At 39.1% G+C, this 15,371-nt stretch overlaps 2 protein-coding genes across 2 annotated transcripts in view; one reads left to right on the forward strand and one right to left on the reverse strand.

The window, feature by feature from the left end:
* The window catches only part of LOC127441439 (epidermal growth factor receptor substrate 15-like 1), a 67,122-nt gene extending 53,321 nt beyond the window's left edge, over nucleotides 1-13,801 (forward strand). Inside the window, exon 23 of the mRNA XM_051698876.1 lies at nucleotides 13,279-13,801. Coding sequence (XP_051554836.1) covers nucleotides 13,279-13,352 — 74 coding nt within the window. The 3' untranslated portion in view covers nucleotides 13,353-13,801. The remainder of the gene's footprint in view (nucleotides 1-13,278) is intronic.
* LOC127441447 (Krueppel-like factor 2) lies at nucleotides 4,015-6,997 on the reverse strand. Its single transcript, XM_051698895.1, has 3 exons — nucleotides 6,639-6,997; nucleotides 5,306-6,194; nucleotides 4,015-4,926 (listed from the first exon to the last, which is right to left on the reverse strand). Exons 1-3 carry the CDS (start codon nucleotides 6,708-6,710, stop codon nucleotides 4,751-4,753), a joined length of 1,137 nt encoding a protein of 378 aa, XP_051554855.1. The 5' UTR covers nucleotides 6,711-6,997; the 3' UTR covers nucleotides 4,015-4,750.
* Nucleotides 13,802-15,371: the final 1,570 nt, after the last annotated feature.

Consider the following 15,371-nt stretch of genomic DNA (forward strand, 5'->3'; position numbering starts at 1 on the left):
AGTAATAGTGCAAAAAGTAAATGTTTACAAAGACAGAATCAGCCGTTGTTACTTGTGATTTGTGTGAAAGTGAATAAGATGCACAGTTGTTGTAGCGCCTCTAGTGTTCATTTTACGAGGAAACTGCGACGAAACATAGAAAGAGGCACATAAAAATGTGTTTGCAAAAACGGTTATCTAGTAACGTTCATTCTATGAGACTAGGTTGGGTTGTTCTCTTCTTACGATGTCAAAGTGTAAACAGTCATGTGCACAACACGTGCGCACATTGGATAAGCGGGTAAGAACATTTGTAAAGGTGAAATCAAACTACACGAAATCAAAGTAATGGACAAAAATCAGTTTTTGCTTAAAGGTGCTGTAAGCTATTTTTTTCATAGAAAAGTATGCACAAAATGTTCCTACTCCCTTAAAGATATTAATGAAATAAGTGTCCTGAGATATCTCACCGGTCTCTGTGACAGCGGTAGACTTTGTTAACGGCAAATAAAAATTTGCTCGATCTCAAATGTTTTGTAGTTGAAGCGGATCATTTGAGGCTGTGATTCATAATGTTTGTCCGTTGGGGGCGCTATTGTGCCACTGTTGAATTTGACAGCCATAGGAACAAACAATGCTGCTCTTTTGCTCAGTTTTGGTCTCAAAATTATCTTTGGAGGGCGGGTTTTGGAATGAGGGGGCGTGGCTAACTCAACGGCTCAGTCACGTGAAAGCTTCAGAACGCTAAAATCGCTTTCAGCACCTTTAAAATGTTTATGACCTTATCCTGATAAAGGAACACAGTTTAATGTTTTTACATGACCACACACATTGTTCACTATTAATCTTAATTGTCACAGTTGGCATCTTTGAAATAAAAATGGTTATTTCACATTTTTTATCAATTTTATGTAAACGTCATAACTTCTCGCAGTGTGATCAAATAATAATTCAAAACAGAGATGTCTTTTAAATTAGTGTGAACACAGCAAACACAAAGCTCTTTATATTGCCTTGTGGAAATAAGAGAAGTTTGTATTTGCATTCACATCAGATTGGTAGTAAATGTTACTATCCTCAGCACTCTGAAGTGAAATTAGATTTCTAGTGTTTCGCCTCATTGAGTATTGAGGCTAATAATAGCCAGGGTCACATTTCTGCTTTTTCTCTGAGAATTTGCGTAAAAGGGAACACTGGTGCTGTTTTCACACATTATTCAGACAAGCTAAACAAGTAAGACTCTTAGAAAATTACAATCTGTCATGCTAGCTGCTTTGTTTTTGCCCTTTTTGACATTAAATGAGTCAAATTTGATGTGTATCATGGTCTTAAAAATGTCAAATCTCAAGGCTCATGCCTAAATGCTTGAAATAATTTGGTAGACAATTATAAAACCATTTTACACTGTTTATACTGTTTAAAAAGCATTCCAGGATTCACCTCAGTTTACTGATCTAGTCTTTGCATCCCAAAGCGAAATAACTTGATGTTGAACAAATAGGTTTTATGCCACTGCTGCTTATGAAATATCCAGACCTTGAATTGTATCATCAGGCATCTTACTGTCAACAAAATGTCATGAAAGCATGTGCTGTTTGTGCCATTGGAGTCTCTTTGATGTCCGTGACTCTGGAGTTTGGGATCTTCAGCATCGAGTCGAGCACCCCTCCGTCCAGACGTATCTAAATTCTCTCTCTGTAATTATGTAAATGTTGTGTTTGCATTTATAGGCAGAAGCCACAGGCTGCTGGCCTCAACCTGATGCAGCTGGAAAGCATCTTGGTCTAAACTATAATACCGACTCCATAAGCTCGAGTGGGGGGTTTAGGAATAGCACTCGTGTACCTTTGATTTAACCAACCAAACGCCATGTAATGACCCTCAGTCGCCAAAACAGCAAAACTTAAATTCAAAGACGCCCATAAAAAGAGACTAGTGGATTGAGCTTTAATGCGTAATAGGATGTTCCAGTAGCTCATCCAGAGGAGCATGGCACTAGCAACTCAAGGGTTTGATTCTCAAGGAATGCGGATATAGTGATTCAAAGGGTCCCTATTCCTTGTCTACATAGGCAGTTGCTTTCTGTGGCAGCATCCGAACAGAAACAGAGCCTCGTAAGTAAGCAGGAGCGGACTGGCCATCGGGAGAATTGGGACTTTTCCCGATGGGCTGGCCGTGAAACGGGGCCGAATGGGCTGCGATAAGCTGAAATGGGCCGCTGCGTTATGCAGAACGGGCCACAAAACGGCACCGCGATATGCCGAAGGGGGCAGCAATATGCAGAAAAGGATAGCGACATGTCAGCTGAGGACATGTGGGGCATCTATTTCTCAAACTAGAGACTCTGATGTACTTATCCTCTTGTTTAGTTGTACATCTGGTCTTCCACATCGCTTTCTGTCCTTGTTAGAGCCAGTTGTCCTTTGTCTTTGAAGACTGTAGTGTACACCTTTGAATGAAATCTTCAGTTTTTTGGCAATTTCAAGCATGGTATAGCCTTCATTCCTCAAAACAATGATTGACTGATGAGTTTCTAGAGAAAGCGGTTTCTTTTTTTGCCATTTTTTACCTAATATTGACCTTAAGACATGCCAGTCTATTGCATACTGTGGCAACTCAAAAACAAACACAAAGACAACGTTAAGCTTCATTTAATGAACCAAATATCTTTCAACTGTGTTTGATATAATGGCAAGTGATTTTCTAGTACCAAATGATCAATTTATCATGATTACTCAAGGATAAGGTGTTGGAGTGATGGCTGCTGTCTAGATTTGATCAAAAATGACTTTTCAAATAGTGATGGTGCTGTTTTTTACATCAATAATGTCCTGACTATACATTGTGATCAGTTGAACGCCACTTTGGTGAATTAAAGTACCAATTTCCTTCTGAAACACCAAAATCTGTACATTATTCCAAACTTTTGGCCACCAGTGTACATAGCGCGCAAACATTTTGTGTAAAATAGCCAGCTTTCTATTATTTTTTAACTATTCTTTTCTATACTTTTCGGTATTGAATGGATTATAAGCAGCGTTGGGGAGTAGTTAACTAAAAGTAGCGACGCTAACTTAATTTTTCAGTAGCATGACATCCACTCTGCTATTTTCACAATAGTGACACTTTTCCAGAAACGAGCTACCTCAAACATGCTCACTTAAACAGTCCTCTTTCCCTCTCATGTAGCGCTTCAAGTGAATCGATTCTTTCAGACGGTTCATGTAAATGTGAATGAACCGATTAAAATAAACGATTCACTTTTATTTTCAGAGTTGGGAACTCCGATTCATTTGAGTGAGTCAGTTCTTTCAGACGGTTCATGTGAATGAACTAGTTCACATAATTGATTCACTGATTCACCGTGTGCAGCCTTAAAGGGACTTTGCTTGCTTTCTTTTTTTCGAAGGGAAGTGTTTAGTTATGTGCAGCTGTTTATCCCTACATTTTGATTCGGTTATATGAAACATGGTGTTTTATAGTTTTATTAGTGTATATCAAGTAGACATTGATCTTCAATTTAATTTTGTCACACTATTTGTTCAACCCTCACAAAAAATAACCTAGTAGCATAATATTGTAGAAACCATGACTGTAGTAACAATGGTCAATTTTGAGGTTGCTGTGGTTTTACTACAAATGTCATGGTTTAACTTTTGTTATTGTAGAAAAAACATGGTTACATTTTCATAAGGGAAGTTAACCCGAATTAAATATCAGAACTGAAAGCAGAATTCAGTAACATCATTTGATTGCTACATATATTCAAATAGGTTTAATGTAGCTTGCTACTTTTTGTTAGTAGCTTGTAGCGTAGCTTTTTTTTTTTTTTTTTTTAAGTTGTATGACTGTAGTTTAACTACTTTAAGTTATAAGTAACTTAAATTGTGGCCTTCTGAAACAGCTCACCTTGTTTTGGAGTGGACCCATTGTGCATCTTAAATGCACTGAAAGATGCTTTGGATAAAAGTGTCTGGCTAATAGATTAATGCAAATATAAGAACATTTTTACAAATGACACATACAACTCCATGATTACATTCAAACTTAGTTTAATATTTACAATAAATACAGTACTTGCAATATAAAACGAATGTACATACTCATAAAAACCCAGGGCCTCAAGCCCTAGTACATACTGTGCTAGTGTACAATGGGGGCACAGACCATTTAATGTGCCTTCATTAACAATACGTTTGGGAAAGAAATGCTGCTTGCAATACAAATTCGAGTGCATCAACATGGAAAAACGAAACACAGTTGAACGTAGTTCTGTTTGTGGCATGACAGCAAGGCAGTTTCCAGAGGAAAAAAAAAAACAAACAAAAAAAACATTGTCATCATCGCATTTTCCCACTCATTTCATTACAAATCAGAAAACTTGGAGATTTGCTAGTCATCAGGCCTTTTGCACTCATCAGGCAGTGTGGGTGAATCTCAAGAACATTTCCATGTCACATTTCACCCCACAATCAAATCAACCCGGATATGTTTCAGTGAGATTGACCCTTGTATGTGGCTTTGAAAGGCACCTTTAAACATAAATACGGTCTCCACACTGGACACAGATTCAGGACCAGCCCTTAAGTATGCTGTTGGCCCCCTGAAAACACTCTTAAATGGCATTTTATTAAAGAGCTCTGCATAATCTATGTAGTACCAGCTACTTTGTTACAAAAGGACCATAATATATATTTCTTTATCGACCAATGTCATTTGGTGTTGTACAAAGTCATTAAATAAGGCAGTTATGTGGTTGTGGATCCAGTCCTTACTGGTGTCTCTTCATATGCAGCGCCAGGTGATCCGACCTGGAGAAGGCGCGCTCGCACAGGTGGCACTGGAACGGTCTGTGTCCGGTGTGCTTGCGGAAATGACGCGTCAGCTCGTCGGAACGTGCGAACTTCCATCCGCATCCGTCCCAGTTGCAGTGGTAAGGCTTCTCACCTGATGAATCAAAGCGAAAAGATGTTGTTTTAGTCACCGATGCACATTTTGCGCACAAGAAACGCTTTGGCAATATTAAGTAAAACATATTTTACGCATGATATTTGGTTCTTTTAAAGTGTTATCTTAAAAGACTAGTCACATTTGTTTGGTAACATGCGCGCTGAGCGCACAAGGAACGCTTTGGAAACGGTTTGGCCAATGGATCCTATACGTTTTGTTTATGTTTGGGAACTTGCGCGCTTACGCGCTGTGGCCAATTGATGTCTTAAATGATGCGTCATTTACGCATGGCAAAAGGCCATTCATAGTCGTTTTTAAAGTTTAAACACACACATACAGATTAAATAAAAGTATTACGAGATAAAATAGCTCTTACCAGTGTGGGTTCGGTGATGCGCTTTCAGATGCGAGCTCTTGGTGTAAGTCTTGCCGCAGCCAGCGAATGTGCAGGTGTGCGTCGCCGTGCGCTTCCTTTGCCAGGTGCGTCTTCCTCGCTTGGGTTTAGACTCCATTAGTTCCAGAGGGGAAGACGGGGGAGTTAGAAGCGCCCTTTGCATGTTAGGTTGCATCGCCATGGCGTCCTCGTACATGCCGTACTGATGCGGCGCCGTGTAGGGCAGCTGCATTTGCGGGTAGGCTGGCGGTGAGTGATGGTAACCCTGCGGGAACACGGTGTGACGCAGCTGGGTCGGACACCCGGAGCTGCCCTGGTCGTCCGGACTCAACGGAGGCGTCATATTCCCTGTCGCCTGCGGAGACACGGCGGGTCTGGGCTGCTCAAAAGACATCATGCACGAAATGTTGCCCTCTTGCTTGATTTTTTGGCAACTTTGGGGCGCCATGCCCATCACGGGTCCGTAACCGTCCATGGGGGGCTCGACTTTGATATCAACAAAGTCCTGTCTAGGGAAACCCGTCGAGTTGATGATGAATCTGCCTTGAATCGCGGTGCTGCTGTGCATGTCATACGAATTGTCCACCTCGGATCTCAGAAGCTCTGCCATGAGGCTGTTGGTGTACTGTGGCGGCGGCGCGCACTGCTCTGGTGATGGATACGCGGGGTAGAGGGCGCAAGGTTCCGCAGGCGAGACGTACTCGGCACCTGCTTCGAGAGGTCCGGTGGTGTTGGCCAGGATAAACTCCAGATCCAAATACGTACTCAAATCCTCGTCATCTTTACGGGCACGACATGTGTCCATGATGTGTGCCACGTTGTGCGGAGCGCAGCTGGCACTCAGTGGTTTCTCCACCTCGCTTTTCCACCTCTGGAAAAAAAGAATCGAGGGTACTTAGAATAAGAAAAAAAAGCTATTGTCTGATACTTTTGCAATATTAATACTGGAATCATTTTTGTACTTTCGACTGTTGCGATTTGTAGTGATTGTCACCATGACACTTCAGACCAACTAATGAGACCATCACAACTAGAATATGGTCATGCATTGCAAAGTATTTGTCTTGTTTTCCAGTCTCAATATCTAAAACAAGATGCATTTACCTGATAAGCAAAACTGCGTAAAAGAACTTGTTTTCAGAGAATATACCCTGAAAATAAGTGCATGTACGTGCATTATTTTCCCACTTGTGTATGCTTAAAACAAGTTTAAAAACCTGCTAGTTCCACTACTTATTAGGTAAATGCATCTTGTTTTTGGGATATTTACCCAATGTCTCACCATAACAAGGGCATAAAAGTGTCCGATACTTACATCTTCCCAAAGTTTTTCTTTCTGGCTCGCGAATGTTGAAATCGAAGGCAAAATGGTCCCATATAAGGCCATTTCCAAATGTGTCAAAGTGTCCAAAATGTTGCTTTTCAATTGCTCCGTTGCACTTGCTCTGGGAGAGATGTCAAAAGTCGGTGCGCCTTTCCGTCGAGTGAACTTCCAGAGTCATAAACGAAGTTTGAATAGCAGGAGTGGCACCTCCTACCTAATAAATATTATCCCTGAACCAATTGTGCGAGCCCGAGGAAACGGCGCTTAGAGTTCCCAAATATAGAAGGTATATAAAGCACCGTGCGGCGTGCGCTTTCTCCACCAGTCTACACTGTCTTCGTGTCGGACTTGAGCTCTTGTGCGCATTTAAAGACGTGGAGGCCCCGCCCCCTGTGGAGGTGCGGCCCAGAGGAGGCGTGTCATTTCAGGCACTGTCATCTGTGTAGTACACATTCAAAACTGTTACCAAGGCGTTGAAACAAAAGCTCGAATTGATGCAAGTGCAAGTCTCAAATCAGCCTACAAGCGCCGATACGTAATTTAGATGTCTCCAAATATATGCGCTTTCCAATAAAAGCAAGTAGTTAAACAATAAGGTTACATTTAGGCTTAGAAGTTGCATTCTGGTGTTGTCATTTTCTGTGCAATAGATTAGTAGGTGATCCAAGAGTGAAAATCATGTACACAGATGTCATAAATATATATAGGTCTATATAAAGATTTGTATTTGGGCTCTGAAGGCACTCCCAAAAATGTATGCAATTGCATTAGAAATAGAAACACACTATCAAACCAAGTGGCATGTATTTTAAAGAAAGATACCAAGCACACTTTGCAAGCAAAACATTTCCCAAAAAGACGTTTTGTAGGGGTTTAAATGACAAATCAAGAGAGATACTGATCAAAATTAACTTAATGTGCTGAGCTCCACCTGTGGTTGCTTTGCTAGGACACCTGTGTGAACTTGATTTTATGCATCCACTAAAAATCACCAAGACTCCAAAAGTCACTGAGCACAGAGTTGGCACAGATATTGTATTATCTAATGCAATGACATTCAGATTTTCTAAATGCGCTTTAAGTGTCCGCATGCCTCTGGGAACACCGTGAGCACAGAGGTGTGTATACAGGAAAACTCTGAGAATGACAGTTTCTACAGTAGTAACGGGTTTCAGTGAGACTTGTCAGATGTTATCCCCTGAATGCATTTACAGCGCGATTAATGTGAAAGCGTGGAGACATTGGCGGTCGCTCAAAGGCGCATTATCATGATGATTGTGTGCGCGCAGCGGGTTTGTCTAAACGCGGACAGCAGGCAGGCGCCAGTCTCACCTGATCTGCGCTCTCGCCTCTTAGATGTTCGCGTTATTTTCCCCCTCGTTCGGGTGTAAATTGAGGGGGATTAAATGGCTGGAATGCTGACAGTTGGGAAGAATTATTGGCTTTGCTTTACCGGCCATTAGTTTAGCTAATAATGTCCCGGGGACGCGGCGCGTCACACTGGAGAGGTGTTTGTGGTGCAGCGCATATAGAAACTGACAGTAAATAAAAAAGGCCAGGTTGTCATTTTTTTTACACATTTACAACACATGGTATTCCCATTGTACAAATGCAAAAACGGTATTGCCATGGTATACATTTAAAATGGGATTGCCAAGTTACATATTGAAAGAAAAAAACACAGTATTATCATGGTACATATGGAAAAAAAACATGGTATTAACATGGTAAATATTCAAAAAACATGGTAGCACCATGGCACAAATAAAAAACGGGAATAACCATAGTACATATGTAAGGGTAGCCAGCTGGTAGGTAGCTGTGCTGTGTGTAAACCTCACTCCCCTGGCCTCAAGAGGTGCACTAGCGACTTTACCCCTTTAGCATCCTCTGGCGGGCCCACCTCCCATGCCGGAGAAGCTGGTTCGAATCCCGCTCGGAGCGGGTCGAGTAGGACTGGTTACAGTGGTGCTATGACCCGGATGGGAGTGAGGTTTAGGGGGGTGAGTGTAACGGTAGCCAGCTGTGCAGTATGTGTAAACCTCACTGCCCTGATCTCAAGAGGTGCACTAGCGACTGACGCTAGAGGCTGTTGCCCTTAGCTGCCTCGTTAGCACGCCAGCACGGGTTCGAATCCCGCTTGGAGCAGATCGAGTAAGACCGGTTACACATATTCAGAAATCATGGTATTACTATAGTGCATACAGTACCTGGTCTGCAACAATGTTTAGGTAGGTGGCACGTGTCAAATTGACGTCCACATGAATGGCCGGACCCAGGGTTTCCTAGCAGAACATTGCCCAGAACACTCCCTCCACTAGCTTGTCATCTTCCTTCAGTGCATCCTGGTGCCATCACTTCCCCAGTTAAATAACGCACACGTACACGGCCGGTTTGTGGTTTGTCCCCCTTCTGACCACTGTCGATAGGTACTCATCACTGCTGACCGGGAGCACCCCACAAGCCTTGCCGTTTCAGTGATGCTCTGACCCAAGCCCTTGTCAAAGTCGCTCAGGTCTTTACTCATGGCCAGTTCTCCTGCATTCAACATGTTGACTACATTTTGAGAACTGATTGTTCACTTACATCTAATCTACCCAGAGCTTGACATGTGGCCTTGTTAGGAGAACGTTATTCACTTCATCTGTGAGTGGTCATGTTTTGGCTCATCAGTGTATTTAAAAAGAAACATGGTATTACCATAGTACACATAAAAAAACAAAACAAAAAAAACATGGTAGTACATATTCAGAATAACATTGTTCCACCTTGGTTCCAGGTCCAATAAAATATTATTGGCCTATTACTATGGTACCATGTTCAAAAAACATAGATACACCATGGTACTTTTATTAATAAAAAATATTTATAAAACTGAATATACCATGCATTACATAGTAGGCAGTTTGAACATGCTTGTGGCCTTTGTGTCAAGTAAGGATGAGTTTGACATGTTTGTCATCTCTTTACGTCACGATTTCTTCAATGGAGCTGATGTTGCTTCATATCTTTTTTGTAATCTCTCTTTATCATGCAAATTAAATTTCTTTTCAAACCAGAGATTCTTGTGTTTCTAGTTTGATTTTAATATGAGATGAAAAAGAATGCTGATTCTCTATTTAGGAGACTCAAATGATATATTCAAGAGATCTGATTATTCTTTCCTCCAGGTGTAGAGATATCCCTATATTAGCAGATTTGTGTGTGTGTGTGTGTTTGCTGGGAATAGCACGTTTGTGCCTGACAAATGCGTCATCATTCCAAGTTCTTCAGGAAGTGTGTGATTGCACGGATAGTCCGATAGCTTTCCCTCCCTGTGTACTCCGGTGACCCTTCATTCACAATCACTATTACTTTTGCTCATACGTGATTTGAACAAAACCCCTAATTGTAAGTATTAAACTTCAGTGTGTAATTCGTCCTGCACTGTTTGTGCAATACACAGGAATGACACCTCAAATCATGCTGTTATTTTTCTAAACAATCAGACTTCAAATATTCCACCTGGCAGACTTAAATGTATATTTATGTATCACTTCGCAAGGGCTCAACAACAGTCTTGTTGATTCAGAGACAAGATAGCTTTGTGCCACTTCTCTTTTTTTTTAAACATTTACGCCTCTTATGTCATGCTCCTGAATGTAAACAATACATAACAGCATGTTATGGTAACGGTTGCCATGTATAGGCAGACAGAAATCAAATATTCATACAGGTAATTTTTTCCATTACACTAACTGCAAGCAATTACAGACGTCATACGCTCACTCGCTGTTTGACATGTGTTCATACTGTCATGGCAGTATTCCAGCACGTTCCCAGCCCAAATTACAAGCATCATTTCTAAATTATGTGTCAGTGTGCAAGTGTGTACTTGCTGTTGTGTGTGTGTGATTTATGAATTGCTATTTCCATCCATGTGTGCATGCACAATCCATGTTTGCTTATGTTTATGCCTCTTGAGAAAATATATTTGGCGGAAAACGATCTCAGCTGACTTAATGGTGTCTAAAACAATTAAAAAAGGAAAACTCACATTCATTATAGAATCCTAATTTCTTGCAGTGTGGTCTAAATGTCAGAGACCACATTGAAAGTCTGTTGTTGTTTAAACCTGAAAATGACAAAGTTTGAGGATTTAAAAAGTTTTATAACAAAGAATATGTATTTAAGATTCAAGAGAAGATATTTAAGATAAGAGGAATATTGCTCAGAGGTTGCTTTTTCATAGCTCCGATCATTTGATCTTGGGAGAATTTAATGCGGAATGTTTTTAACAAGATTTCTGACATTGGCATCTGAGCAAATCTGAGCACAGTTTGAGACTTTGTTGAGATCTCTGAACTGTAGAGATGTGTGATCACTGAAGTCTCAGGAGAAATAAATCTGAAAAGAAGACTTCAGCAGAAGTCTCCATTTGCTCTCCATTTAATCTCATTGCTGTCTAGAAGCAATTGAGATGTTAAAGAGATCTTATTTGTGATTTGTCTTTCCTGTTGGCACTGGTTGTTTTTTGAAGTATCCTATTTTCATTCTTAAAGTAGGATTGAAACTAAATCTTGTAATTTCATCTAAATGATTCTGATGATTATGTTTTGGATGGACGCTCTTTTTAAGTCCATGTTTTATGTATGTGTACGTGGTAATACATGTTTTTGGACATGTACATTCTTTATGGACATGTAGCATAGTATTACCATGTTTTTTTGGACATTTACATGTTTGTTTTTTTCCATGTACTATGGTAATACCATGTTAGTTAGATATGTACCATGGTATTACCATGTTTTTGGACATGTACTATGGTAATACCATGTTGTATGGATATGCACCATGGTAATACCATGTTTTTGGACATTTACCATGGTATTACCATGTTTTTGGACATTTACCATGGTATTACCATGTTTTTCAGACATGTACATGCTTTTTGGACATGTACCATGGTAATACCATGTTTTTGGAAATGTACCATGGTATTACCATGTTTTTTCAGACATGTACATGCTTTTTGGACATGTACCATGGTATTACTATGTTTTGAACATGTACTATGGTATTACCAAGTTTTATGGATATGCACATGGTAATACCATGTTTTTGGACATGTACATGCTTTATGGACATGTATCATGTATCATGACATTACCATATTTTTTGGACATTTACATGTTTGTTTGTTTTTTTCATGTACTATGGTAATATCATGTTACTTGGATATGTACCATGGTATTACCATGTTTTTCAGACATGTACATGCTTTTTGGACATGTACCATGGTATTACTATGTTTTGGACATGTTCCATGGTATTACTATGTTTTGAACATGTACTATGGTATTACCATGTTTTATGGATATGCACATGGTAATACCATGTTTTTGGACATTTACATGTTTGTTTGTTTTTTTCATGTACTATGGTAATATCATGTTACTTGGATATGTACCATGATAATACCATGTTTTTGGAAATGTACCATGGTATTACCATGATTTGGACATGTACCATTGTATTACCATGTTTTTCAGACATGTACATGCTTTTTGGACATGTACCATGATAATACCATGTTTTTGGAAATGTACCATGGTATTACCATGATTTGGACATGTACCATTGTATTACCATGTTTTTCAGACATGTACATTCCTTTTGGATATGTACCATGGTAATACCATGTTTTTGGACATTTACCATGGTATTACCATGTTTTTCAGATATGTACATGCTTTTTGGACATGTACCATGGTAATACCATGTTTTTGGAAATTTACCATGGTAATACCATGTTATTTGAATATGTACCATGGTATTACCATGTTTTGGACATGTACATGTTTTTTTTTATTTATTTATTTACATGTACTATGGTAATACCATGTTACTTAAATATGTACCATGGTATTAGCATGTTTTTGGACATGTACCATGGTATTACCATGTTTTGGATATGTACCATTGTATTACCATGTCTTTTGGACATTTACGTGTTTTTTTTACATGTACTATGGTAATACCATTTTACTTGAATACATACCATGGTATTACCATGTTTTTGGACATGTACCATGGTAATACCATGTTTTTTTTTACACGTGCCACGATAATACCATGTTATTTGGACATGTACCATGGTATTACCATGTTTTGGACATGTACCATGGTATTACCATGTTCTGGACATGTACCATTGTATTACCATGTCTTTTGGACATTTACGTGTTTTTTTTACATGTACTATGGTAATACCATTTTACTTGAATACATACCATGGTATTACCATGTTTTTGGACATGTACCATGGTAATACCATGTTTTTTTTTACACGTGCCACGATAATACCATGTTATTTGGACATGTACCATTGTAGTACCATGATTCATTTGACATTTACCATGGTAATACCATGTGTTTTGGGCATGCACTATGTTAATATCATGTTTCTTGGATGTGCACCACGGTATTACCATGTTTTTTGGACATTTACATGTTTATTTGGACATGTACCATTGTAATACCATGGTGTTCTTTGAAATACCTTGGAGTATCAGTAAATACCACGGTTTAAGAATCTGTACCATGGAGTCCTTTTTTTAAAGAGCAATCTAAATGTTTTTTATCTTTTAAGTTGCACATGAAAGTCTTTCATTGATTCCTGGAACATTCCCCTGTAGCGTGACTTCCCGAGGGCTGCATGTCTGAAGCTGAAGCAGGAACCTGTTTCGTATGGAACGCCGGAGAAACATCCCGCCAGCGAGTGTGCGAGTGAGAGTCTGAGAGTGAGTGGGATCATGCCTGGACCTTTTATACCCAAGTTATTTTTAAACACACACCCCTTTCTGATTTCCGTGTTTCCTCTCCGAGCTGCTCAGGAAGCCAGTTTGGCCCCATTTCCTGCACACACGCGGACAGATTCGCAAGGAATCAAAGAATGATTGCATTGAGAAGCACGGCCCCTGTAAGAAAAACACAAGGCGAGGGGGATGCGGGTGAAAAATTAAAAACAGAGTTTGTCTGGCACGTGTGACGTACGCATTGGAATTCAAAAGCCTGGACGGGGTCCAGCTCTAATTTCAGTACACTTAAAATATTTGTGGAAAGTTCTGGAACAAAAACTCCATGCACCTGAGAGTTGCACTATTCACTCTACATAAGGCAAAGATAATTTTCTTAATCTGTATTTTTGTGTTGTTACTTATTTTCAGAGACTATGTATTGCAGAATGTATGTTAGTCTCAGTCACCATTAACTATCATTGCATCTTCTTCCATATAATAAAAGTGAATTGGGACTGGGTGAGTAAATGATTTTGGGAAAGCACTGCAAACAGAAACACGAACAGAATTACAGTACCTGATGACAGTTTCCTTATTGTCTGCACACCGCGTGCACCTATTAAATGAGTGTTTGGTTTGTCTGTGTTACGTAAGAGAATGTAATTATATTCAGTTATATAATTCCCCCTTGTATTGTGAGTTTGAATTAATTATGCAACACTTGTGTTTAGTATGTGCATACTGTACATGCATGCTTCTCACACAACATGGGAAGTCTGAAAAAATATACAACATTTTCTAAAGCTCTGTTCCAAAACCTAGTGAGCTACCTACCTAAACAGCATTCTAGAGCGCATTATAGGCGTGCTGTTGACTTGACGGATGCTCCAAAAAGCAGGTGGATGATGAAACGTTTCAAGAAAATGCCCTGGTCAAATTTAACCCCAAATCTATAGGGAAAAAAAGGTCCCACTTTATATTAGGTGTCTAACATTAAAATACATACAATGCACTTATTGCATAACTACATGCTGTTCTGCAAAATCCTCACAAAATTCACATTTTCTGCTACTGAGGTTGAGGTACGGGTAAGTTTAGGGTAAGGGGTTTAGGGTAAGGGTTGGGTTAGGTTAGGATAAGGGATACGGTTAACAGTGTGTGTAACTAAATACAGATTTAATAAAATGCAGGTACTTTATATGTAAGTACAATGCAACAACTCGTATGTACATAAGTACATTGTATCAAATGTTTAAATACATAGTAGCTAAAGACAACTGATATAAAATTTATACAAAGAATTATTATTATTTTGCATTGTAACATTATTTTCAGGACACTTAAGCACATATTCCCCCTAATACTAATTCCCAAAATGAGTCCGATCACTGTACTTTAAATATTCCCATTGTTTTCAATGATATTTTTTACTGTATTACAGTAAAAGATGTAGTTGTGCAATTATTAATTTTTTAATGAATCAATTAATAATTGGGGTTGGGGTAAAATATGCATAACTGTCATGAAAAGAAAGTCAAAATGTAAAAAATCTCAATGGCCCTCAAATATGCTTTATTTTCTGTACTGTGTGTAAAATATAACTTATCATTTTTTATTTTAATTTTTTTTTATTTGATTTTGGAGTCAAATAGGACCAGGACATTTTCTTTTTGGTAATAAATACTTATTATTAAGTATTTATAAATATAAATATAATGCAAATTATTAGAGTATCGCTCTTTTAACTTAGCAACATGCTAACGTGAAACTCTAGTTTCCTGTGCACTTGTGCTAAAAAGTGCTATTTGTATGATGCACAAAGTTGCTGCCTTTGTAGTAGACAGCAAGGCAGCTCACTAGGCTTTGGAGCAGAACTTAAGTGTTAATAAGTTACATTAGCTTCAAACATCAAATGTTAGCATGCGCTACACATACTAGCATTCTC

The sequence above is a fragment of the Myxocyprinus asiaticus genome, chromosome 5, assembly GCF_019703515.2.
Source record: "Myxocyprinus asiaticus isolate MX2 ecotype Aquarium Trade chromosome 5, UBuf_Myxa_2, whole genome shotgun sequence".
Classification (NCBI taxonomy): domain Eukaryota; kingdom Metazoa; phylum Chordata; class Actinopteri; order Cypriniformes; family Catostomidae; genus Myxocyprinus; species Myxocyprinus asiaticus.

Bases quoted from the DNA above. Each gene is read 5' to 3' on its own strand.
- LOC127441447 (XM_051698895.1), bottom strand. From the start codon at position 6,710: ATGGCCTTATATGGGACCATTTTGCCTTCGATTTCAACATTCGCGAGC. The intron at 6,195-6,638 runs GTAAGTATCGGA...CTTTTTTTCCAG, and splicing joins AAGAAAAACTTTGGGAAGAT to AGGTGGAAAAGCGAGGTGGA. The intron at 4,927-5,305 runs GTAAGAGCTATT...TTGATTCATCAG, and splicing joins GCATCACCGAACCCACACTG to GTGAGAAGCCTTACCACTGC.